Below are 27,670 nucleotides of genomic sequence, written 5' to 3'. Positions count from 1 at the left end.
AGAAGATCCAGTCCCTGAGCCAGTGCATATAAGATGTGTAATTCTGGATAAGATGGCTCGGATATTTTAGTTATTGACCACACATGTTATTACATGTTCACTGTGATGTTTATATCTATGAGTGGAGGCACTGATGGAAATAGAAGTTTTAACCCTCCAACTTTCTTTCTAAAGGAAGAGCTGTCCAGAGCTCCTGTGCCTGGTTATTTTCGTTTCCTGCCTGTAGTGGCTCTGATATACCTCAGAAGTCTCAATTTTTTCTCAACTTTAAAATACAGAATTTTCTTGGTGTTTGGTTTTAAATATTCTCCTGTGAGAACTGCAACTCAGTCGCTGTAGTGTTGTGTTTAAGAGCCTTCTGGAAAGTAACTAGCCTTTAAACAGAAGTAAAAGCAGTGTTGCCAACTCTTATGATTTTGTCATGAGTTCCAGTATAATTGTTTTCCTTAAAGCCCCAGGTCCTGGAGTCAAGTGGATATGTAATTATTTCAGCCTTCTTTCTTAAAGAAAAATGAAGTTTCTAGTCCTCCTGGCTGTGGAGAAAGCTTCAAAATGTGACCCCAGTGGACCCTGAAGGCTCAAAAAGAAGAAGGCGAATAAAAAGAACCCCAAAGCTGTTATTTTTATATAACCTCATGGCATTAAAGCCAATCTCATGATTTTTGGTGAGCCTGATTCATGATTTTTGAACATTTGGGATTGGCAATACTTTGAAAGTGTCAGTTTCACTCCTGTTTAAGGTTAGTTTCTAGTCTACTATTTGTAGTGAGGTAACACCTCTAGAGCCCCAGGCAGGTGCAGTATAAAGTCATGGGGCCTTGCCCTCGTAGGATGTTTCCAAAGTTAAATGATCTATTCCAAGCTTGGTGAACTGCAAAAAAGTGATAGAAAGTAGTCTAGAGTTTTCTACAATTGTTTCAATTGTTGTATTCAAGACTTAGTAACAAAGAATATACATTAAATTTTTAAACCTAACCAGTGTTACTTAAGTGACTTGACACAAGATGTGAGAACATGTTAGTATTAGAGCTGAGTGGGTCTAATATTTATTAAATTCTCTTTTTTTTATATAGGAATTAGATACAGTGCTCCTATCAGCTAATTTCTAAGTTATTTAAAAAAAAAAAAACTAGAGTTTTCAGGTGCTTAAATAGCCCTTGGAATCATGGTTAAAGTTTCCCCTCTCCCTCCCCCCAAATCTGAAATGGCACCCCTGGCCAGGATGTGAAATTACTCTCCCTCCTATGGTCCCAAGGACTTTGGCCACCTCCCTGTTCACATATCTCCTTGCCTTTACCACCCTGTGGGGGCTCACAGCTCCCCTCCAGACCCTGCGCTGAAGCATGTCTGACCAAACGATGTTAACTCCTGGAAAAAGTTCAAGAATCAGCCCCAAGCCCCTCCTTGCTCTGAGCATTAGTTCCACCCCTGTAAGCATTCCCAAATCATTTTCCCCAAGATGCACCACAGTTCTATCTGGTGGCTTCTGACAGGCCTGCACAGCATATATCATCGATATTAGTTGATCCCATAACGTGCCTCTCCTGGCATGCCAACTGAGTATCGCTTCACCCTCTGAAGCCCAGCTGCGAACCCTCAGGCAACCTGGACATGTGCCTATGCGCCCAAAAGACAATACTGTGCCCGCATATCCACACCACCGTCTGCATGGCCCGTCATCCAAAATCTGTAATGAGATTACAACAAATTAATGCTGATTTACCACCTGAGGTCTTACATATGTTCGGTATGAGTCCGAATGCCAACACCCGATTACCTGGATTGCCTTGGCTCCCATACCTAGCTGGGCTCTTCCCTGCCTCCTCCTCTGAGCGTGCCACATTCCCACTCCTCCCCTTTCTCCCCACAAGTGTGCTAACACCGCCAAACAGGCAGCTGGGCGGGAAGCGCTGGGAGGTAGGCAGAGGAGCGGGGATGCAGCACACTCAGGGGGGGGAGGAGGTAAGGGGGGGGAGGAGGGGAACTTGACTGCCAGTGGGTGCACAGCACCCACTAATTTTTCCAGCCCCGGAGAGCCCACAGAATCAGTGCCTATGCCCTTCACTCGGCCTGCCAGCCAAACACCATGTTGCTTAAAGGTGCAGGGCGATCATTTCCAGTGTATTTCTTCAACATTAGTCTTTATACTCATCCCCATTAAATCTAATATTGCTGATAAAGTTGATTTTGTTAATCTTTTAAAGTTCATCATTAGTCTGATCTGATGTATTCTCTGAAACTTGTCTCTGTGCGTGTATCCATGCTCTGAGGCCTAAAAATACAGGGTGCTTTGGTAAATCATAGATATGTCTGAAGACTTCCAGGTCTTGAATTTTCTATGGAACAACCACTTGGGCGTGGAATTCACATCCTTGTTTGGTACAAGTAGATTTGGGGCCTTAGGCTATGTCTACACTGGCCCGCAATTTGGACTACGAGGGTACAAATAGCGGTGCATGCCAAAGTGCTGTGCTGTAATTCCCCTGGGTGGACATTGTGGAGGTGAACTTAATGGATCCTAGTGTAGTTCTTTTCAAACTGGACTACATTAATGCAGGTCAGTGTAGTCAAGCCCTGTGTCTGTTCTAGCCCTGTGTCATTTGCACTAGTTTTACACCAGCCAATAAATATTACTTATAACAACATATTTTCTTTTTTACCTGCCTGGCTTCCTAAGCAACAGATAGGCATCTATCATCTGGAAAAGGCCAACAATCAAAGGCTTAAAGTAGTTATACATTTTACATGCAAAATAAATATAAACATAAGCTTTATGTGTGCATTTTCAAACCATGATAGGAAAGGCTTCAGCACATAGCTCAGCCTTTTACTGGAAACTAAAGATAGCTGAATGAACAGTAGAAAGAAACAAAGCCATAAATTGCCGAAGGGGTTTTCACAGTACATACCTAAAGGTCATTAAGAAAGACTAATTGAGGAATTACTTTTAGATCTAAATATTTATGTGGATGGGAAAATATGTAAATTTGAAAGTAGTTTACCACTTCACTAACAAAGCAAGTCTCAAAATGCTAGAACTTCAGAGAAGCAAGATGCAAATATATTCACTATTCAGCTAATGCTGTGTTAGAATGCTTGACAATTTGAAAACGTTAGACACAAGGCTAACTAGAATTTCAAGCTGAAGAGCTCATTTTGCAAAGCTGATAAATACATATTCTAGCTGCTACCTGAGGGTTCTTTTAATTATATTTTGTTTGAAGAGAGTTCAGTTTGTTCAAGGACAGGGTAAAAATGTGTGTCTATGTCAAGTCACTTGGTCCCAGAAGTAAAGTTAAAGTAAAAAATGATAGAGGGCAGAAAGGTATGTTTTGTTGAGATTCACAGTTTGTTAGTAAATGTAGTATGACTGCTCTATGGGGAAAAGTCACCATTTGTAAAGCAGCCCACTATACAAGAGCACAAGTGCGGCCTAGTGGAAGATTGCCAACCACACAGCAGCTTTCTGTTCTGCTGTGGTAAACCACACTGCTGTAGCTATGTGCTATGGAGCAGCAACAATATGTCCAAATTTATACACTGAGAACATCTTTGGGCTGATCCCATGATGAGAGAAGAACAAAGCAGCCCAACTATTACTTTTGAGAGGCACTACTGCATATATCTCATTTAGGTAAAGAACACTTTCGTAGGAATAAGATTTAATAGGGAAAAAGTTATAAGCTAAAAATGTTTTGAAATGTACATTGCTGGCAGCAGCTATACATTGAGGATAATAGTAACGTTTTCAGTCTTTTTCTGTCTCCCCTAACCCACCGCACCGTAAAGAAATCACCACACATTTTTCACTTTCTTTATTTTATTATCTGATATTCATAACTATACTTATCTTTCTCATCCCTCCCAGTAAAACTAAACTAAAAAGGGGGCTGAATGTGAAACCTAAAAAAAGGAATGTTTATCTTCAGAGGAAGTTTCCATAGGTTACATTGGAAAACTGTTCCTTTCAGTTAAAAAGCAGAATTGCCTTGCAGTTGAAGAAAAAAAATCATAAAATAAAATTCCTATGGCATGGAATGATATTTCATTAGTTTGAAGCACTCAGGGATTATAGAGGAAAACTAAAAAAATAGTAAATCAAAAGCAGCTTTAATGTGAACAGAAACAACACCTTTTGCTCTGAAAATGATAAAAAGATTAATAGATTTAAAAAAGAATTGTGCAGGTTCCCAAGACATCATTAAATGAGAGAAGCAAGTTGACATTTCTGAAATGTGCTATAACTTAGTATACAAAATTCGCTGAGGTTTATGGGTGTGGATTTGTCTAAATATAAGGTAACTCCTTGGAAGACAAGGAAAATAGTAGGATTATTACATCAATGGCAAAGGAGAAAGGAAATGTTTTTTTAATAACAATTATTAAAAACACTATTGTCTGTTTGTTTACATCAAATCCCTAACCAAACCATGAGAATTTTTTTTTTTTTTTTTTTTTTTTTGTGAAGGAAATCATACCTTGTCCCCTTCAGTTTAGGGATGAGAAAGTATATATTCTAACAGGAGTCCTCCAGCAGAAACATCTTCCTATGGCATGTTATTATGCATTATGAACATTTTATGTCTTCCTTTGAAGTCTCCGATACTGACCATTACAGGAAATAGAATACTAGATTAAATGAACCATTGGTTTCTTCCATTATGGCAGTTCTTATATTCCTATTGAAACACATTCTTATGTTCCTGTTGAAACATAGTGGCTGTTTTAAAGGGAAAAGGAAAAAAACCCTTTTTAAATTACAGAGGTGTTTAAGTATGCAAAATGTCATAAGGCCAGAATGTCATTGCAAGGTCTATCTATTCAGGCTTTTCTGAGAGAAAGATGCATTCAGGGCAAGTCTTAACCTTATGTGGAGGCGGGCACTTTAAGGGTTATTGTTAACATTATCTCAGTTTGGTTTTATTTATTTTTTAAACGTTATTCATATTCCAAGACATATAGTGATAGGCACACTATATAAATTCAACAAATTATAAAAATCCAGTTGCACTTTCCAAACCATAGGAATTTGGAAGCTTTGGCTATTCGTGTGATTTAAATTCTTCCCTAATAGCCTCAGGGTCCAGACATTCTGAAAATGAAGGTCCAGATTTTCAAATGTTCTCAGCAGCAAGCAGTTCCCATTGTTCTCAATGGGAGCTGTTTGGGTGCTGAGCTCTTTTGGAAATCTGGGCACTTAAATTTGGTGCCTATTTAAATAGAAGCTGAGCACTTTTGAAAATCTGTCTCCCTAACGTACAATAGCTTGCAGGGTATGTGTGTGTATTATTCTGTAACGTAGGCTCTTATTTTACAGCACCTTCTCACTCCTCTTATCTTTCTTTTTGATTGAATGTGTAATCAGAATTTATTGGACTATACACCCTGGGCCAAATTCAGCAGTGAAATAAATGGTGGTGTAAATTATATATTGGTAGAAATTGTGTTTTAAAAATGGTGGAAGTGTCTACAGGTAGCAAATTAGTGGAACTTGGACCAAGTTGGCATTCAGTGTCCCAAATGTATGTACTTCATCCTGGTTTAATGTTCTGTAGGGATGTTTGGATAGTGTGGGCATAAATTAAATGTAGGTGTGTGTGTGTCAGGGAGGTGCTATTCTCAGTCTCTTTCAGCTCCCTCAGCACGTTAACAATTGCCTAATGTAATCTCAAGAAAAAAGCACCACACTGGAGCAAAGCCTGTAACTTTTGTTAAATAAATAACAAAAGGGGAAGCATATAGGTTTTACTACTATGGCTAACTGTAGCTGATCACTCTGATTGTTGTCCACCATTTGGTCCAATCACCTTATTGAACCCAGAGTCAAATATTTGCCTCCCTCCTAGCCAATCAAGACTATCTGGCCCACTGAGACCTGATGGCTACGTTGGGGTGGGGCTAATGGAGGCAGGCAATGATGGAAATTAGTAACTTTCACCCCGGAGAGCAGCACATGGCAGTAGTAGCACTGTGTCAAGCAGCCACAGATGTCAAGGATGAGGAAGGCAAGGCCCAGACAAGCCAGGGTGGCAAGGAGAAGATTAGAGACTTGAAATCTGAGGAGGGGGCTGAGACACAGATTTTATGAGGAGGGAGGCTAAGTAGACATTTGGGTTTCGTGGTGAAGGGGCTGAGTGTGGGAATAAAGTACTCCAAAATCACGTAAAGGAGTCCTACTTCAAATTTGTGCTTGGAGACTGATCTATTATATTTTATCCCCTATAGGTTTTGTTGCTGTCCTCATCACAGTAGTATCTGAGTGCCTGATCTCAGAACTGTTATCCACTTGTTTATATTGTAGTTGGAATTTTTAGAGTCCAAATCATGCATTATTAAATTGTGTTACTTTGTAACTGTAATGCTATGTGGATCTGATTCTGCATTGCTTGAACAGCTAAAATTTCCCCTGAAGAATGAGGAACTGTATGTTAAAAATAAAATACATCAACTACATCAGAACACTGTTCAGGGCAATTTGAGATTATTAGGGAGGACATCAGATACAGATGGAAAGATGTCACTGGGATGCCAAATGTTATATGGAAAAGAATAAATGACTCCCAATTAGAATTTGTTTGTTACTGGATGCGTTTTAAAATCAGACAAGGATTCACAGGGATAGTGAAAGGGTTTTTTTTTTGTTTTTGTTTTCGATATAAAGAACAAGAATAGAGGAATATGTGACTGTAGCATAGCTAATTTATACCTCTGTCCAGAGAACAGAAATCTTCACTCAAGTGTAATGCTACTAGGGCAAGTTTTGATCTCTGGTATCCTGAGATAAATCTAATGTAACTCAACTGAATGCAGTGGATTTACACCAGATTTATACTGGTGTAAATGAGAGCAGAATTTGCCCCCTTTTCTCACCTGCCTCCTAATTAATTTCAATCCTTGTATTGCACATTTACCCTACAGGACTGCACAAATGTTTTGAGAGTTGTTTAATCTCTTTTAACTGAAGGTGGGTAAAGGTTAAAACAGAGAGAGAATATTGTTTCTTTGGTAATTGAATATAATATATGAAAATGCAGTGGATGATAAATTTTAGGACTTCTCTACATGGGGAGTTATTCCTGATTATCTCTTTGTGTGCATGCTCTTACTCTGGAATAAGAATTCCTTATTCAAAATTGTCTTAATCAACAGAAAGAGTACCAAATATAGACTTAATCAAGATAGTTTAATCTGCTTTAAATTCACACCCGAACTTATTCCACATCAACTTTCATATGTAGAGAAGCCCTTACTCTTTGGTTATTCTCCACATATCAATTTGGAATCTTTCCTACTTTCAACAACTCTGTTAAAACAATTACAGAGCACGTCTGATATTGTAGGCAGTTTGGTTGGCCTGTTTACACTATTTCATTTCATGTCAACATTTCTATTATTTATCTATGCCAGTTCAATTACATTTTATTTTAACAGTGAGCAATTAAAAACTGTTTTGTTCTGGTTTAAACAAATCATCTTGTGGGGCCTCATTCCATAGCTCTAATATAGGCAGTATCCCCACAGATAGCCACATGATCATGGTCCTCAGTGTTTGGATCTTTTCAAGGGCTGTTTCTGGCCATACCTACCTGCCAAGCTTGATACTGATATTTTTTTTCCTCAGCAGAGTGATGCAAGAATTACAATTAGCACATGGGGGAAATGTGATGTTTCATATGCGGTATTTTAGTGGCAAATTCTGGCAAATGACAACTTTTTTAAAGGCAACCACCACATATGTATTAATTTATTTGGGTAATATGTTTTGCCATCCTTTAGTGAAAGTTTTGCTTGAGTGAAGAGAGGAGGATTTGATGTCATTTATTATCATAAGAGTATTTGTACCTGAGAGACTGTCTTTTGATCAAAGGACAGAGCTTGAAGTTATCAAGAATCTCCCAATCTGGTAAGCAAATGCAATAAATTATATGGGCAGCAATGCTGGATTCAGTAAAATATAAACAATGTCTAAAGTTCAGAGATTTACTAAAGTACTGGAGAATTCAGGTGAAATCATTGTCGCGCATAATATAAATCTGTTTTTGAACGAACAAAACACAGAAAGCCCCCACAGCTAGCCACTTCCTAGATTGTGGAGATCAGCAGCCCATGAAACCACAATTAGTCAAAGCTTGAAAAACCACAATTTTTATGACTCTGTTCTCTGATTATTTCCATACATTCTGCATGAAATCATCAGAAAACGCCCAGTTGGAGAACAGGAAAATAAAAAGTTAAGAGAGAAAATATTTTAAGTGTAAATAATTTCTGGCATAAATAAAAGCAGAAGTATGTTTCAGTCATTACTTGGTGTATTCAGTTTTTAAAATTTATAAAATGGCACATGTGAAATTGAATGAACAGTGGCTCTTCTGAAGACTTTACAATATTTATGAAAACTATTCCTTTGAAACAAAATGTTCCCCTTGTTTGATGTTAATAGGGTAGAATAATGCTTTGTAAATGGGTTAAGATTAGTGCTGCTTCAGTGTATAACACTTGTTCTTTTGCAGATGATGGTATTTGAGTTTGTAATTTCACAGCATTGCAAATTTGTAAGATAGTACAGACCCCTGTGCCTATGCAGAATGTCAGTGAAGTCAGTAGGTCTTTACATGAGATCAGGGTCCATGCTAGACGTTTTGATTGCAGAAGATTTGAGCCATAGCCTCTAACTGAACAGATTATTTTAAAATCTCTGAAAAGAAATCTACAGCATGCTTGAGGACACATCACACCACTGTAATTCTATCACTATCCTTATTTGATAGATTGTGCAACCTTTATTCATGTTAACCTAAAATACCCTAAGTATCTTAACATTTAAAACTCCCTAATGTGTTTGGGACCTAGCTAACTTAGAAATCAGCTCCCTCCCTGTGTGATATTGCTATAGCTGTGATTAGTGGAGATGCTCTAGCCAAATCCCTCCCCTTCCGGTAAAATGGAAGGTAGTGGTTTGCTGGCATGCTATTCTACATGCAGGATCTTTGGCTCTGGAACTCGATCCCTCTGTTCTACCACAATGTGCGTTTGTTAACCTTGTGGATTTGTTACATGACAAAACCCATGTCTTTCATTGGTGTTTGTACTGTGCTGTGAACACACATTATCTCCACACAAACCTGGAATGAAATATAGTTTAACAAATGTAAATTGAAGGGTTCTAAATCAAATTAAAATTGCGTACATTGTAGAAGAATTTTTTAATGTTGTTAAGATCCTCAAGTACATTTGGCAATAGACAGTAGTTCCAAACACTTACAGGTTAATGAATCCTATGGAATATACCAGGAAAATCAAGATTTTTGACAGCAGTTATCAGTTTCTAATTCACAGAGGAATCTTAACGGATAATGAAGAGTGCCAGCAAAAGCAAAAGGCTGTCATGTACAGGTACATGGAAATGGGTAATGGAAAATTAACAGTATATAAAAGACTTGGATAAAAGCACAAAACTATTGGTAATTTCTGATTTTTATTTTATTTGCTGGATTTAATTGAAAACAAGAAAATGGGCACACATTTGCAGAAATTCCACTAAGATGCACAATATTTTAAAGGCAATTCACATTGATTAGTGAAGTTGGGTTTATTTGAACATGGCTGCTCACATAAACTGCAAATTTCAGGACTTCCAAACTTTTCAATATAAAGGAAATGATGAACGTTTTCACTTGAAATTCAGTGTGGGAAAAATAGAACTTTACACAGGTCTGAAAATTAACCCATTGTTCTACTAAGTAAACAGAACAGGTCTCATGAAGAAATTGTCCACAAAATTCTATTGAATGCTCAGGTCCAGATCCTCAGATGGATTTAGTGGACTAACTCCCATAGAAATCAGTAAGAGCTAGGTGCCTAAATACTTTTGAGGATCTGGCCCTCAGTGACTTCTAGAATGCTGTGACGAATAGCTTTCTAATCCATTCGTGGGGGCATACTGTATCCTTCCTATCGGATATTACACACTGATGATTCTTTCTTTGCATTGCAAAATAGCCATCTCACAGGCAGGCTACTGTGCAAAAACTAAGAAAAATAATCTCCCGCTGAGATTCCAAACACTTACAGATGCTCCATTTAGTTTAGCTTTCAGAGAACTTCACATATTTTGACTTAAATGAGTAATTTAAAAATATGCCACTAAGAACACATCCTTCAATTATGGTTGACCACATTCCAGGTCATAGAATTGTGCACCAAGTTTCTGTTACTGGGGGCAGTTATATTCCTTTTATGAAAACATATTACTATGTTGGACTGTTTATTCCTTCCTAGCTGTCAGATTAGCGCTCAGCAAATAAAGCAAAAAAAATAATTTTCTACTGTAGAGCATAAGAAAATGTAATTGGTGGGAAGCGCATCCTGGTGCAAATTTTAATGTATAAATGAAACAGTTAGAAATTGTGGTCCCGATCCTGAGACTGGATCTGTGCAAGTAGATCTTTGCACCTGTGTGCAGCAAGATGGAATTCATTTTGGGCTGCTCAGGAGCACAAATGTCCTCTGGCATGTATCTTGTTGCAGGATTGCGGTCTACATTTTTACTTATCTGATCACAGATAGTTTCTATATGGATCATATCAGTTTAAAATAAATATCAATATATAATCAGTTTGTGGTGTTGCAAGGCCTTCTCCTTAACTGGGTGAGATTCAGTCAGCCATGATGGTTGTTTTGTTTCTCAGGCCTGGTCTACACTACGAGTTTAGGTCGAATTTAGCAGCATTAAATTGAATTAACCCTGCACCCATCCACACAACAAAGCCATTTTTGTTGACGTAAAGGCCTCTTAAAATCGATTTCTGTACTCCTCCCCGATGAGGGGAGTAGCGCTGAAATCGACATTGCCGGTTCGAATTAGAGTTAGTGTGGATGCAATTCAACGGTATTGGCCTCCGGGAGCTATCCCACAGTGCACCTTTGTGACTGTTCTGGACAGCAATCTGAACTCGGATGCACTGGCCAGGTAGACAGGAAAAGCCTCGCGAACTTTTGAATTTCATTTCCTGTTTGCCCAGCATGGAGAGCTGATCAGCACAGGTAACCATGCAGAGCTCATCAGTACAGGTCACCATGCAGTCCCAGAATCAAAAAAGAGCTCCAGCATGGACCCTATGGGAGGTACTGGATCTGATCGCTGTATGGGGAGATGAATCTGTGCTATCAGAACTCCATTCCAAAAGACGGAATGCCAAAACATTTGAAAAAATCTCCAAGGCCATGATGGACAGAGGCCACAACAGGGACTCAACACAGTGCCGCGTGAAACTTAAGGAGCTGAGACAAGCATACCAGAAAGCCAAAGAATCAAACAGACGCTCCGGGACAGAGCTGCAGACATGCCGCTTCTACACTGAGCTAGGGGGGGCCGCCACCACTACCGCACCCCTGTCCGTGGACTCCGATGATGGGGTACTCTCAGTCGCCATGCCTGAGGATTTTGCGGATGGGGAAGATGAGGAGGAGGAAGATGAGGAGGTTGAGGAGACCACATAGAACACCATTCTCCCTAACAGCCAGGATCTTTTTCTCACCCTGACTGAAATACCCTCCCAACCCTCCCAAGGTGGTATCCCCTGACCATGAAGCCGTAGAAGGACCTCTGGTGAGTGTACCTTTGTAAATATAAAACATGGTTTAAAAGCAAGCGTTTTTTAATGATTAATTTGCGCTGACAATTTGGGATGCATTTGTGGCCAGTACAGCTACTGGAAAATTCTGTTAATATGTCTGGGGATGGAGCAGAAATCCTCCAGGGACATCTCCATGAAGCTCTCCTGGAGGTACTCTAAAAGCCTGTGCAGAGGGTTTCTGGGGACATCAGCCTTATTCCGTCCTCCATGGTAGGACACTTTATCACGCCATGCTAGTAGCAAGTAATCTGGTATCATTGCATGATAAAGCCTGGCAGCGTATGGTCCTGGTGTTTGCTGGCATTCAAACAACATCCGTTCTTTATCTCTCTGTGTTATCCTTAGAAGAGTGATATCATTCATGGTAACTTGGTTGAAATACGTGAATTTAATTAAGATGACATTCATATGTTGCCCTTCCTACTGGGCTGTTTGCCTTTGGCTGAAAAGAAATCCTCCCCGCAGTTAGCCAAGCGGTGGGGGGGGGGGGCATTGGCGCTGAGCTGTTCGCGTTTGGCTAGCAGGGATCTTCCCTGATACCAGCCATGCGGTTGGGGAAGGGTTAAAGCGATTATCGCAGAGAAAAGGATGGGGGCGGGGGCTTCACACTGAGCTGTTCACGTTTGGCTAGCAGGGATCTTCCCTGATACCAGCCACGCGGTGGGGGAAGGTTAAAGCGGTCATCCCAGAGAAAAGGATGGGGGGGTAGTTTGGTTTCTGCTGCTGCATGTTAATACGAAAACCGCAGCCCTAAATGGACAACTCAACGGGCTTTACCTGGTATGGGAAAGGAGGGCGCTGCTGTTATGAAGGTTGCAGGAGCTGAAAGGCTATGGCTTACCATGGCCGCCTGCAAGCCGAATTCTGTTGCCCGGCATGTTTGATGTCTAAACACCAAAGCTGCATGTCTGTGTCCATGTCATCATCAGTCTCGTCACCGTGCTGCCGTCGCCTCCTCGCCTGGTTTTTCAGCTTCTGGTTCTGCATAAACTGCACGATAATCCGTGAGGTGTTTACAATGCTCATAACTGCTGCGGTGAGCTGAACAGGCACCATGTTTGCCGTGCTATGGCGCCTGCGCGGAAAAAAGACACAAAACGATTGTCTGCAGTTGCTCTCACAGAGGGAGGGGCGACTGACAACTATAGCTATCCCACAGTTCCCGCAGTCTCTGCCAACCATTTGAATTCTGGGTTGAGCTCCCCATGCGTGATGTGGCAAAAACATTGTCGCGGGTGGTTCTGGGTACATGTCATCAGGCCCCACCCCCCTCCATGAAAGCAACAGGAAAAAATCGTTTCTCACCTTTTTTTTCACTGTCACCGTATGTCTACTGGATGCTGCTGGCAGACACGGTACTGCAGCACTACACAGCAGCATCCCCTTGCCTTGCCTTTCGGACAGCAGACGGTGCAGTATGACTGGTATCCATCACTGTGGGTGCTCCTGGCTGGCCTCAGTGAGGTCGGTCGGGGGTGCCTGGAAAAAAAAAGGAATGACTTCAGGTCATTCTCTCTTTAAGTTCTGTGTAATGGAGATTCAGTCCTGCCTGGAATATCATGCCAGCTGCAGGCTTCTACCTCAGGCTGCTCTCCCAGCCAGCAGCACCACGCAGTCGCACCTACCCCAGCCTACCCCTTGTACCCATGGCTCATGAAGCCTGGACAGTAGTAAGGAGCAGTCCAACTATAGGCTGAGCAAGTGCAGAATGGTGGTTCACTCTACTTCCCTGTAAGCCAACCACCCTCCCCTCCCCCCTTTGATCTCTGCTTGCAGAGGCAATAAAGTCAGTGTTGTTTCAAATTCATGCATTCTTTATTACTTCATCACACAAATGGGGGGATAACTGCCAAGGTAGCCCGGGAGGAGGGACGCAATGGGCGAGGTTGTTGTACGGGCACCCCCTAGAATGGCATGCAGCTCATCATTTCTGCAGGATGTCTGGGGCTCTGACCCGGAGCGGCCGTTTGCATGTGTGGTTCTTTAGTAGGCTTGCCTGTTATTCTAGGCAGCACTGAATATCCATTGGACAAAACTTAAAGAAGAGAATGACCTGGGGAGTCATTCCCATTTTTGTCCAGGCACCCCCGACCGATCTCATGGAGGCCGGCCAGGAGCACCCATGTCTGCCTAAGTGCCCCCGACCAACCTCACTGAGGCTGGCCAGGAGCACCCGTGACAGCAGCAGACGGTACAGTATGACTGGTAACCATCTTTGCTAACTTGCAAAGGCAAGGAGCTGCTGCTGTGTAGCACCAGAGTACCGCGTCTGTCAGCAGCATCCAGTAGACATACGGTGACAGTAAAAAAAGGCTGAACAGGCTCCATGCTTGCCGTGCTATGGTGTCTGCTCGGGCAATCCAGGGAAAAGGGCTCAAAATGATTGTCTGCCATTGCTTTCACGGAGGGAGGGTTGACTGACGACATTTACCCATAACCACCCGCGACAAATTTTTGGCCCCATCAGGCATTGGGAGTTCAACCCAGAATTCCAGTGGGCAGCAGGGACTGCGGGAACTGTGGGATAGCTACCACAGTGCACTGCTCTGAAAGTCGACGCTTGCCACGGTACTATGGATGCACACCGCCGAATTAATGTGCTTAGTGTGGACGCATGCACTCGACTTTATACAATCTGTTCCCAAAAATCGACTTCTTGAAATCGGAGTAATTTCGTAGTGTAGACATATCCTCAGTGTACAGAACAAGAGGCTTTGCTCTTTGCTCAAACTGTTTGATACCATTCACATACAGAGTGCTTTATTTAGACCAAAGATTTAGTGAAAGAAGCTTGGCTATTTTGACATTGGTTGGATTCACATATTATTACATAGTATGATCAGAGTTTCTGCAAAGTTTTGGAGCCAGGAAACTTTTAAACTTAAGTTTGAATTTTTATCTGAGCTATAAAAAGTACCTATTGGGATACCTTTCTGAGCAGAAGAGCAGAGAAACTCTCTCAAACTGTCTCTTTTATTGTGGCAAAATTTTAAAATATAATTCCTGATAAGATTTCTTTTATAAAAAGGGATAACAAATGTACCATAGAATACCTATCAAAACATGGCATTTCAAAACATGGCATTTCATGGACAAAACATTATACAACTATGCTAATATACTATATAAAGAATGGGGGGGGGGGGAACCTGACCAGTAAAGCTGGATAAATACTGCAAAAAACAAACAAAAAAACCACACAATTTAATTCTCATGTTTAAGAAATAATTGTTCGTGTTTGAATTCTGTTTTTGCATGCAAACAAGGGACTTCATGCATCTACAAGAATAGACATTACTTAGTGTTCTGTTTTCAAAAAATGTAATCATCCATTCAGGAAGTTAGAAATGATACCACGTGGCTTGCAAATGATTAGTCATTTTAGGAATAATGAATACTCAAAGTTGAAGAGTCTGTAAACAAAGTCTTGTAAAAGTGGTTCACCCAGATTATTGAGCAAATACTTACAAATGACAAATACCATAGTGGTAATCAGAATACCTTTTGGAAGGGTATGTGAACAGATATAAGGGCTAAATTCATTAGGTAATTTATTCACAGTGAATAACTTAACCAGCTCTGCCAGCTATATAATAGCCAAGTATAAACCGCAGAACTTCACATTTCCAAAAGCACTGTACAAACGTTTATTATTTGTATTGTGTTAGCACCTTGGGGACCGTATCAGAGACCATCATGTGCTAAACAGTATGCAAACACATAACAAAAAAAAAAGTCACTGCTGCCAAAAGCTTACAATCCACAATACTTATTCTTCACAATTCCTTTGTGAGGTAGATTAAGTAAATATTGTTCCCATTTTTCAGATGGGAAAACTAAGTCACACAATAAGTTATTTGCCCACTGCTACACTGTGGGTTAAATTGAGGCCTGGATAAGCAAGTAGATTGTAGGTGTAGACTGGGGCAATGCATTTACCTTGTCCATGAGTCAATTTTATCACCTGTAAAATGTGGACAATGGGGATAATATTTCCTTAATTATCGCACAGGGGATTTGGTTTGGACCTGCTTATATCAGAACTCAACTTGTCCTAGTGAGTCCCTGGCAAAACCAAAATTAATCCTACAAGTTTCTGATTCCCAGATGTGTGTTAATGTACTAGACCACACTGTGTCTCTAAGAAATAAATGCAGTTATGTAACCAAACAGACTCTGAGGGGACAAACAACAGTAAGAAAAAAAACCATACTTTTTTGTATGTGCTAGATCTTTTACACAAGAATTATACACATTTTGATTTACATTCAAGATTTATTTCATTAGAATACTCCCAAACCTCAAAATGATTTCACACTTGCAATTAGTAATGTATATTTTCCTTAAATGTACAGCACCCTGAATTTTATGATCAGAATAAGCATTTATGATTTTCCTTTTCCTCCATAGTTTTTTTTTTTTTTAAACGTCATATGCAGTAACCCAAACAACATGCATTTTTGGCAGTTCTTTCTGAGGAAAGGTTTGATAGGGTGCGAGAAACAGTATTTCAATAAATTGTTCCAGGGCATAGTTGTGCCTTTGCAGAGCCTACTCTCAGTTGTTATTGGCAGGCATTTGTGTCTGCATGCCTCATCTTCTTCCTAAGCCCTTTAAAGTGCAGATAAAAGTTTGATGTGGCCTGAATGAGATTAGCTACACCTTTGCATTGATATGGAGCTACAATACTAAAAAGTTTGTTTTCCACTAGATTAACTCTATTTTTCCTTAGTGTACAACGATAAAACCTAATCTTCATTCCTCGCTCTTCTGTTGGATATGCACAAGGTGAAAAGGCATCTTATCAGTTTTAAATGTACCATATGAGTTTGGCTTAAGAAATCTGAGGCATAAATCTTTTTGAAGTTAAGAGGCCAAAATATTTTGCAGCTGTTGCTAGGACTTGAAAGGTAAACTTTCTTTCTCTTGGAGGGTGTATGTGTGCGTGGGGTGTGACAGGCTCATTGTAAATGAAATATTTTAAAAGTTACATTAACAAGGAAAAGACTTGTAAAAGATGAGATTATGCTTGCTAAAAGATAAGCAACTACATCATTTGTGAAAACAGTAATAATTCTGATATTAATGTTCCAAAAAGAAATTCTATTTTATAGGAACTAAAGGACAGATATTAAATTAATAAAACATTCAATGTAGCTATAGTAATTTAAATAGAAACAAACAAACCCCAAAATACTGATTTAAAGTTGGGAAAGAAATGAGTTAAAAGGCTTCCTTTTGAAGCCAGCTTTGTTTGCCTTAATACGGCAAAATGGATTCATAACAATAACTTGTATAGTTTTAGTCCTGGTTCAGCAAAGCATGGAGGCACATGCTTAAATCCATCACAGTTCAGCAAAGCACTTAAGCATGTGCTTTAAATTAACCACATGCTTGTGTGTTTGGCTGAATTGGGCCTTTAGTCACTAGGGATCTCATTTGCTCTTCATTACTTCTTGTCTGCTTAGGTCCTTAGACTGCATTCATCACCATAGGGTGATCCCAATACAAGCATGTGTGGCCCCATCCACAGTAAAAACCTATGTTCAGAGGCTAAAAGAAAGCAAAGCTCCAGGAACCATCTCCCCACCGATAAGGTGAGGCACATATTTAGACCACAAGTCCTGTGGAGCCCAGGGAAGCCAAAAGAGATAAGCCACCTGCACAGAGGCCCTGTGTATCTGCTCTGCTTCCAGGTCCCGGCAATCCCCAGGCTCTCTGGAAGCATGGCTGTTTAACAGAGCTGTTTACTACTTCTCTCATGAGTTAATAGAAAGAATGAAAGAATCAATAAATAGCAACGTTATTTCACATGGATGCCACCAGTTCTCCTGATGCTGTATTTTGTAGAATAAAGAACATATGGCCCACAGTAGGTGAGAGTGCAATTTCAATGAATTCTTCATGAGATACTGAATACTGCTTTGGTGACATTTATCTTATTGTTTATCTTCCAAGCACTAAACACTTCCATAATTCCAAAGTGGTCACACAAATGCATCATAGATATAGGTTCCTAAACGTTCTATATTCTCCTTTCTATGTATAGAAACATTACAACTACTGCAGTCCAGGCACATATGCCACCAATGCAGTGAATTGATTTAGAAGTCTCCAACATGACATTGGACAGCATGGACATTAGTTTTGTTTTTGCTGCATTTAGGGCATGTTGCAGTGGATTATTTCTGATTGTTTGTGGTCTTAGAGAAATCCAAATTAAATAACTGTTGTTCTTTTAAAATTGCCTTCATGGAGTCCCACTATAGTTTATATACATGCCCTCAGCACATAAGTTTGCAATTCCTCAGACAGCAGTGTCCAGGGGGCTGGGCATGCCCAATTCTCAGGTCTTTGTGCCACCTATGTAAAAATATATAAGGGAGCACAGCCCCAACTTCTACTCAAGTACTTATCTACATTGTAGGCAAAGATCAGGAAATCAGCAATGTCATTCAATATCTCCTGATGTAGTTGTTATTAATGTATGGTACCTCTAAGAGGATCCTAACAGGATTGAGGGCCCACTATGCTGATCATGGCTGAGGCCAAATCTACTGACTTCAAACCCTGCCCCTTCAAGCAATGCCATCTATCTACTTAGGTAATATATAGCCCCTCTCCATAATATCTGAGAACCCACATCAATAACAGATGATAATACTCAGTGCCTTTTCTGCTTAGGACTGGGACACAGTCAGCCAGTGCTCTGTTTGACAGTCTCTTTAAAAACTATCCACAGTGAGCTTGGGGGAACCGTTGTAAATGCTACCTCTTGGAGATGCCTATAAGGACATCATCCCCCAGAACTGATTGAAAGCATTTATGTCCAGATCCCACTCCCAGTCTGCTGAACCAGGGATGGGCGCCCAGGGCAGTTCCATGTCCAGAGACATGTTTGATATCCTATCGTTCCAAGTTGTGTTGTGCCTTTTGTTTTTTGCATAACAAATACAATATGAGAAAATCATACTTGGGACCCAGATAACGGTGTTTACTAAATATACACAACATGCAAGGTCTAGCTCAGGGGTTCTCAAACTTTTTTTGGTAGGCCCCCATTTGAAAATATTTCAGGCTGTGATGACCCCCCCCCAAAAAAAATAAAATGATAGTAAATTACTGTAGTTACTCATAGAAGCATACTCATGCTCATGCCACCCTTACATCTGCACTGCTGTTGGCAATGGGGCTGCCTTCAGAGCTCGGGGCCGGAGAGTGGTATTGCATGGTATGGCATTGCCTCCCTTACTTCTGCGCTGCTGCTGGTGGTGGCACTGCCTTCAGAGCTGCGTGGCCAGAGAGCAGCAGCTGCTGTAACCCCTCTTCAACTTTCCCTTCCCCTAGCAATACTGTTGTGATCGTGTAACCCCCCTACAGTAGCCTTGCAACCCCCTTTTGGGTCAGGACCTCCAGTTTGAGAAACACTGGTCTAGCTACCCGCACCCACCATGCCAAGTCTAGGTACACACACGAGCACGCACACCCACACTGCTGCTCTGACTGATTTTCAGGCAACTTCTAGAACACAGTAAGCACCACTAGAAAGCTCAAACAATTTAAAGGGATACTACACTATTCCTATACATTACACAGATGGTAGGCTTCAACATCAAGGGGCAAGCTAAGCCACCTTGAAGAAGCTCTTTGACCTCTTGTCTGCATTCCCAAAAATCTGACACTGTAAATTGGCAGGAGTTTGTTTAATTGGACATCTAATCAAGTTAGATGTCGGGCCACACTGCAGACCTATAGAGCCTTCAAGCCGTCAAGCTACCACACATCTTCCTGTGAGACAAAAAAGAAGAAATGGAATGATGTGTGTCTTATGACTCATCTTAACATAGTTACTGAGATAATCCTGTTATATTTTTGATACCTAAAATTTCCTTGATTTCTGGGCCATTCTGAATTGTAGTGCCAGCTGACTGATGTCATGTGATTATGTGTTTGGGTTTTTTTATTTTCTTTTTGCACAGCCACAGCTACTGAGATAAGTGTGGGGGAAGGTAGGGCTGAGGGATGAAGAAGAAAGGGAACGGTTTAGAAAAATAACCTGCACAACTGTGCACCTATCTATCTAAGGTACTTCTATGGTCTGCATTACTGTAGCATCTAAGTACCACCCCATCATTAGTGTATTGAGCCTTACCACACCCCTGTGACATAGGGAAGAGCTATTTATCCCATTTTTACACATGGAAAAATGTGGCAAAGTGACATGCCCAAGGTCTCACAGGAAGTCTGTGGCAGAACAGGGAAGTGTTCACAAAACTCTTGAGTCCTAGGCTAGCATCCCTACCAGTGTACTGTTCTTCCTCTCCTAACATCAGAATGCTCACTTTGGGCTGGATTGATACAGCTATTTCTGACCCACATAGAGGAATAAGGTCCCCTTTGTACTCCTGGCAGCTTTGCTCAGATTGGGACTCTGGCCTCGGGGACAGCAAAGACCACTTGACTGATATTCATCCCATCAAGTGAGTGGGTAGAGGGTGAGAGGAAGCATGGCTACACCCTGCCCCCTTTCCAGCCAGACTAGCTAGTTAAGCACTTGGGAAGAATGGGGGAGGGGAGTCCGGTGGGGAGGAAGCTGCTGCATGAAAAGGGATGAAATAACTTACAGTCCCTGAGCAAAGAGGTAGCAGGGGAGTAATTCTAACTTTCTAAGTCAAAGTTCATTCTCCGAGCTGTTCCTGAGGAAGTGCAGCTATAAGTCAGCCCTTACGTGAGGCTGATTGTAAAGTTACAGTTTAGTCCTTTGGTTCCTGTCGCATCTCATCCTCGCAACCTTCTCCTCCCCTCACCAAATCTTTTGCCCCCCTTCCACTTTTTTTAAAGATTGAGAGTTCCTTCAGGCACATCTGTAAGATATGCATTTCAATAGGTTCAAATGTACCCAGGAAAATGCAGTATAAATAGCCTAACTGGAAATTCCATTTGATCCAACACTAATTGTCATTCTTGGCTTTTACTACGGGGCAGCTGCTGGTCTAGTGTATTTTACTATGGTTTTTGGTTTTCGCTCTGATTCATATTTAATAACACAGTAAAGACAAAATTGTTTGTCTCTATCTAGTATTTAAACATTTTTCATCATATTAAAATAAATGAAAATGGTTTCCTGGGTATAAAAACAAAAATTGAAAAAGTTTTAAGTTTGTTTTTAATATGGGGGAGGAACACGCTAAAATATATCATTTGTCAAGATATTTTACAAATTATTATTTTGCATTTTGCTGTTTTGATGTGAATCACTCATCTTTGGGGGAGGGGGAAGCCCCAAACATTCCTATTAATCAAATATGTGGTGCTATGAAAGAAAAGTTTAAGTGTTTAGTCCATATTATGGAGTGCCTCAACTTCACTAGAAAGACTAGGCCATATTTCTCCCTGGTGTAAGCCCACTGGATACAATGAGCCCCATTCATAAGCTGTGTTACGGCACCTTTGCCCATATCCCAACTGCAAATGCCCACTATGGAGTTCCTCTGTTGAAGAGGAGCTTGCTTTTGGTGCAGTCCATGCCTACCCGCTACCCTCTCCACAAATAAGTGAGTGGGGAAGAGGCGCGTTGGAGTCTTGCTCTGTTCAGGCAAAGTCTTCATTATCAAAAAAGATAGATTGCTAATGCATGTTAGATATTAGTGAAGATAAGGCACTGTGGTTTTTTCCATGAGGTAAACTAGGCATGGTCAATCAAGGCCAGAGGATAGAGTGCTGACCTTGCTACCATGTGGTAAAAACTAGGATTTCACAGTGAGATAACTGTTGTACATTAGCTATTCCACTGTAAAAGACCACTTCTTTTGCACACAGTCATCAGGGCTGTTGAGGATCTTAAACCAATGGTGCAACTTAAAGCTGCCAACAACAGCTTTAAGTTGTGACAGGGCTGCAGCAGGACCAAAGGAGCCAAGATTTACTCAGCACAGGTGAGATTCTAGCCCTATGGATTTTCAACAGGGATTAATTTGTTTCATTTGTATTGAGAATTTTTAATGACACTGATGGGCTTAATTAACCTTTAGGAGTTGTTACATCATAAAGCTGAGCCAGTTTTTTGGGGGCGTAACTAGGTGTGCAGTTATCAAATATGGAATTTCACAATGTTTTTAAACAAACTATGGAACAGAATCACACTTTAGATAGAACAATAAGTGCTATCAAAGTGGAGAATCTGTTAATGGCAGATGTTGAGCTCTTATGTTTGAGGGACAGTTGCTGAATTCAAATAGTTTTCATTTTATGTTGCAAAACATCAATAGCTGTATAGCTGGCAATACCCATAGATGGTTTTTTTATAGACCTGATCAGCTGACTGTGCTGTGAATTTGAGTGATAGTCCAAGCACATTTCACTAACAAATGGACAGAATTTGATACTCTTACATTGTTGTCCCATTGCAGCAGCAGAAATAGAGAATCTGTCTGGTTGAGAACTTGAATATAGAGTTGTTTGCTTGAGGTTACAACTCCCGTGCTACCTCTGAGAATTATCATCTACACCTGTGGTTTTCAACCTTTTTTTCATTTGTGGACCCCTAAAAAATGTCGAATGATGGTGCAGATCCCTTTGGAAATCACAGATATAGTCTGCGGACCCTCAGGGGTCCGTGGACCACAGATTGAAAACCACTCATTTACACTTTGCCTTTTGCCATCTGACATCCCTGTAAAGAATGTACATACTCGTAAATAAGTTAGGATACAGTATCTTTTGTCAATTCATTTCTCTCCTAACAAGGAGAGAACCCCCTCCTAGAATCCAAACTTTTCTCAGTGTTCAGAAGTCATGACACTTCTACAGATTAAATAATTTTAAAAAACCTTTGAAATGTTAGTGAATTCTTGTCGTTTGCAAGGTAGATAAAGCTGCCACTCCTAATAACGTGTTACGAATTATGGGAATAGCCAAAAGAAAGATAATACTATTTATTGCTACTCTTGACATTCTGCCTAAAATGCTTAAATGAAAAATAAACAACTATTAACAGTTTTGACAAAGAATAACATTTTAATTGTCATAAAATACTTAACTATGCATGTAATTGAGACTTCTTAGGAAGTTGTTATGTGGTAAATATCAATTACAGTATTCACATCTTTAAAGACAACTTTGCAATTATGTACTCAATAAATTAGGTACTCAATAAATGTTTTTACACTGATTTATACAATTTTATTAAACTTAATTGTTTTTGATAAATGATGTTATAAATTTGTAACTACTGTTCATTGAGATGTGAAACTTCAATTGTGTGAAATTTTGCTATATTTTAATGATGTTTTATTTTGTTTTTCTAAAGTGAGACTAGTGATGACAATTTTCTAAAGTGAGACGGTGATGACAATTTTTGTGTTTAAACTACTTTATCCATTTTGCAATGAAGCAATATGGGTCTGATTTACCACTTCCTTACTCCAGATTTACACTGAAACAACTGTATGATTTCATTGGGGTTACATCAGGATAAAATTAGAGAAACATACTGGTGTATCAGGCCTTGTATGTGCATCAAAAATGAGAGCATACTGTAAAAAAAAATTGTCAGAAAAAATTTGTCAGAAATTAGTGATAGGAAATGAGTTTTCTTCAGAATGATTGGTAGGTTAATCTTCCTGATATTTACTTATTATTGAGCAAAAGAAAACCCCACACTTTCAAAACAGAAAACATGAATATTAACATATATTTATGTATAAATACTCTTTCTGGAGGAAAACAGGAAGAAAAATCTTACAATATTTATTTTTCTTTATAGTCTGGGTAGCATTACAGCACTGTTTTGAAATTTGCAGCACCGCACATTGTGCAGTATAAGTTTTAAATTACTGTCCAGAATATACTGGTTTATTATCATAATCCAATGGACAGATCATCATGCTATTTGTAATGTGGGCATCAGGAAGATGAGGGAAATAAACACTTACTTTTCTGGGATCTGTGTTCATTTAAATTACCCACCAACAATGGGCAGCTGGATGGCTTCAGCCTCTCTGTTGGAAATAATGCTAGAATGACAGGATACAGATCCCTACAGAAGTTACCAATACCAACAGACTAGGTATTTCTGTACGTATTTCTATACTTGCATGATTCCTAGATTAAAAAAAACTAACAACAACAACCAAGGACCATGCATATGTTAGAAATAAAGCAAGGAAAGCCATTCTCGTGGTATTTCTTGAAAGCAAATATTGGGAAAGGCATGTTGACTACTTCTACTCATTGCCTTTCCCCCTCACCCTCACATCAGTCCTCAGACACACGATTAATCTAGTGCCCATCCTCCTGGAGAGTTTATAGGTGTTGGCTCACTTACAGTTAGTGGAATGAAACATTGCTACAATGGCAGCAAATTCTGATGGTGTGTGTTGTGGCTTTTTCAGGGCTGTTTTCAACATTTTAAAGAAGTTCTGTTTAGTGTGCAGTGTTGAGAGGGCATTTCAGATTAAATAATACCTAGCTGTTATATAGCACGGTTAATCTGCAAAGATAACACACAGTGCTATGTATCAGGGGTACCCTTCTGAATTATTGGTCGACAGCATCACTGTGCTTGAAACTTCACTGAACATACAGTCTCTTTTTCATCAATAGGCAGCAACAGGATTTTCTACTATTGTTACACTAGAATAGTTTCATATTTGACTCTACAACACCAAACCCCACAAAAGGCCAGTTAATCCTTGTGCTAAAAGCAGCATGAGAAATGTGAGTTTCTTAAGATTTCAGGAGGGAATAATTGCTTGTAATGGAGCTATAGTTTTCCATCAAAGGTTTAGTGCACCATTTGCTCTAATTATTTCTGACATATCATCCATCATTTAGTGAACTTCTCCAGAAAAGAGGTATAGTAGTATGACATTCCTAAAAACCAAGAAAGTAAGAAGAAAAAAAATGTTTAGTCAAATTAGCACTTTAAATGGGGGGAATGTTTAGGTGCTCCCTGGATTATCGTTAGTCTTAGTCAGTAAATTGGTTAAACAGCTAGTTACTTTTATAATCTCCACTGCCAAGTTTATCCAGCTTTATAAAGTAAGTTTGACCTAAGCAATTACCTTACATATCTAACTGATACTGTTCTTTGTTTTATTGCAGCACCATACAGAAGCCGCCAGCCCATCCATGTTACCCCCATCAGCTTTACCATTAGATTTACTAAACAATGCTGTTGCTGGATTTAGTACAGTAGAAGAACTTATCCGATATCTGGAACCAGACAGGTGGCAACTGGACTTGGAAGATCTGTACAGACCAACATGGCAAATCCTTGGAAAGGCATATATTCGTGAGAGAAAATCAAGAGGTAATCCCCTCTTCTGTAATTTATGGCTCTGCATAGATGTTTATCTTGGCAGAGGAACAGTCATTTTGGATATTCTTCACCCTGTCTTACAGCTTTTAACTTTCTATATACTTTGCGGAGTATAGATACTCTCACATGTTTATGATTTGGACAAAGGGCAATAACTAAAAATGTCTCCACAAAAATATGGAGAAATTTAGCAAAATGAAAGAATGAGATAGTTTTTAATGCAGCCAATGCCAGAGCACCTCTCCATGTTTCATAGCTAGGGCCCTACCAAATTCACAGCCAGGGAAAAAGCATCACGGACCTTGAAATCTGGTCTCCCCCCATGAAATCTGGTCTTTTGTGTACTTCTACCCTATGCTATACAGATTTCATGGGGGAGATCAGTTTTTCTCAAACTGGGGTCGTGGTGGCAGTACCACAACCTTCATACAATAACCTTCCCCCCCCACCCCAACTCCTTTTTGGGTCAGGACCCCTATAATTACAACACTGTGAAATTTCAGATTTAAATATCTGAAATCATGAAACTTACGATTTTTAAAATTCTATGACTGTGAAATTGACCAAAATGGACCTTGAATTTGGTAGGGCCCTATTCATAGCACAGGGAATTTGGGAGGCATTTGTGCCAGGCTCAGCCCTGGGAGAGAATAGCCACTCCAGATCCCATTTAAAATAATAATAATATATTGAAATTTCCAAAATATAGAATTCAAAGTGAAGTCCCCCTTCTTCAGAGCAGTAGATGGACTTTGATGGAGCTTCTTACCTAATACAGCCCCAGGTCCTGCACTCTTCCCTTGTACCAACCAGCTTGTGTGCTGGTGAGTTTGATCATAGTTGCAGAGCATCTTCCCTGCCCCCCATCTGATCAGCCATTAACTCTTTTACATCATGACATTTTTCTTTCTTATCAAAAAGATTACAACAACTGGGAACAAAAAGGATCATAACACCAGAAAGGGGTTTGTCTGGATGTAGCTAAGCTGCCAGGCTAACTGAGAAGAGGCATAGGCAGGGGATAGGAGTTCCAAGTGGAGATGAGAATGTTCTCATTAGAGCAAAATGAGTACGGCACCTTAGGAAATTTACTCTCAGGAAAACGATGATGTGGCCAGGTGTAAAGAATCCAAGCAGCCTTCCAGTAACAATAATGGATGTTTGTTGTAAAGGTGGACTCAGTAGATATCTCTTCAGGCCATGGAACAGAGCTTTACTCATTTGGCTGACAAATAAAGGCTATAGAGTTGTGTTTCCTGAACTGGGTATGTCAAGCCTGGAGGAAGGCCATAAAATGATAGCCTGCCCATTCAAATGGTAAAAGCTAGTATGCACTTGTATAATACTGCTCATGTGCAATCTATGTGTAGTACTCTATGACATTGTAACTATAGAAAATACTGTATCCTCAGATGGCGATGCAGTATCTCTCTAATCTATCGATCTAATTTATTGATCTAATCTATGGACGCAATAGAATGTATACACAGAAGAGAGACCAAAGTGGGGTGAAAGGTTGCACCTGGCATGTTCTACTGACTGTTGCTGTGAGCACATGACTTCTCATTGCCTCCAAATGCAAGGATTCTGATTGTCTGTTGTGTGCAAAAAAAGGAGAATCTCTCAGCATCCAGCACACAAGGGCCAATCACAAATTGGCCTATATTCTTTACCACCTACAGTATGGTGTAGTGCTCTCAAACTGTGCATTGGGGTATTCAGGAAGGAATTGTACCTCTCTGATGTGTAGCCCATGCCTGACCTTCCTTTCAGTTGGTGTAGTCTGGATTGTCTCAGAATGTGAATTTAGCAATCTTTATGGCCTCAGAGCAAGTTGTGTCAATGCCCTCTTCCACACTATCCCATGAAACAATGGTGTCCCTGTCCACCACTTGTTGAGGTAGGCAATTGCTTAATTGAAGGTGTAAAGTATATACCCTGTATTAAGGATTTTACCTTACATAGAGTAAATCAAGGAAAGACATTTCCTTTTGCTTACATTGGAAATTTGTGCATTTTCCACCAAATCTCCTGGAGATACTGCCACTATTTCATATTTATGGATTCTGTGTTGATGAACAGCATGCAGACAACACTCTCTTCCCTCCCTATCACATAGCATGAAAATGAAAATCTTCAAGTGTAAATGAAATATCAGTTAGTAGTGCCTATGTTGGCAAATGTAAAGTAGATTATCATTCAGTCAGCAAGGAAGGAGAGAAGGTGAATCCTTTTCATAACCCAGATTTAGTTTTTTGACAGCTGATCCCTGGATCAGAGCTAAAAATTTACCATTCTAGCCATGCTTTTATTGCTACAGCTATGCATAGGTAAATCAAGACTTGGACAGGAGGCAGTTTGTCTTTAAAAGCTTTCAGCTATAAAGCACATCTTTCAAATATTCATTTAGCACTTTCCTAGTTAAAGAGTTTCGCCATTTATCAACTGCATTACCATTTTAAGCATACAATAAGTGAGAGAAAAGCAATGTATATTTGTGGAACCTTACATAAACAGAAATGCAGGTGTTGGATAACATCTATATAGACAAAAGCAACTCTCTACGAGACAGTGATCTTCCCAAGAAACTATCAGGGTAAATCTTTTAAAGACTTCTAATTAGACAATGAAATAGATTTTCCTTTGAATAAACATATCAGAGTATTGCCACATTCATCTTAAAAGGACCACCCTCAGACTGCATTACTGAGTG

General features: G+C 40.0%; 1 protein-coding gene across 3 annotated transcripts in view; it reads left to right on the top strand.

Moving 5' to 3' along the window:
• Window positions 1–27,670, top strand: part of PDGFC (platelet derived growth factor C) — a 242,797-nt gene that overhangs the window by 201,216 nt on the left and 13,911 nt on the right. For all 3 annotated transcript variants that reach the window (XM_042842158.2, XM_065596482.1, XM_065596481.1), the window contains one exon: window positions 24,741–24,948. In XM_042842158.2, coding sequence (XP_042698092.2) covers window positions 24,741–24,948 — 208 coding nt within the window. The remainder of the gene's footprint in view (window positions 1–24,740; window positions 24,949–27,670) is intronic.

The sequence above is a fragment of the Chrysemys picta genome, chromosome 5 (genome assembly GCF_011386835.1).
Source record: "Chrysemys picta bellii isolate R12L10 chromosome 5, ASM1138683v2, whole genome shotgun sequence".
Lineage (NCBI taxonomy): Eukaryota > Metazoa > Chordata > Testudines > Emydidae > Chrysemys > Chrysemys picta.
This window is presented reverse-complemented; position numbering and strand designations above follow the sequence as displayed.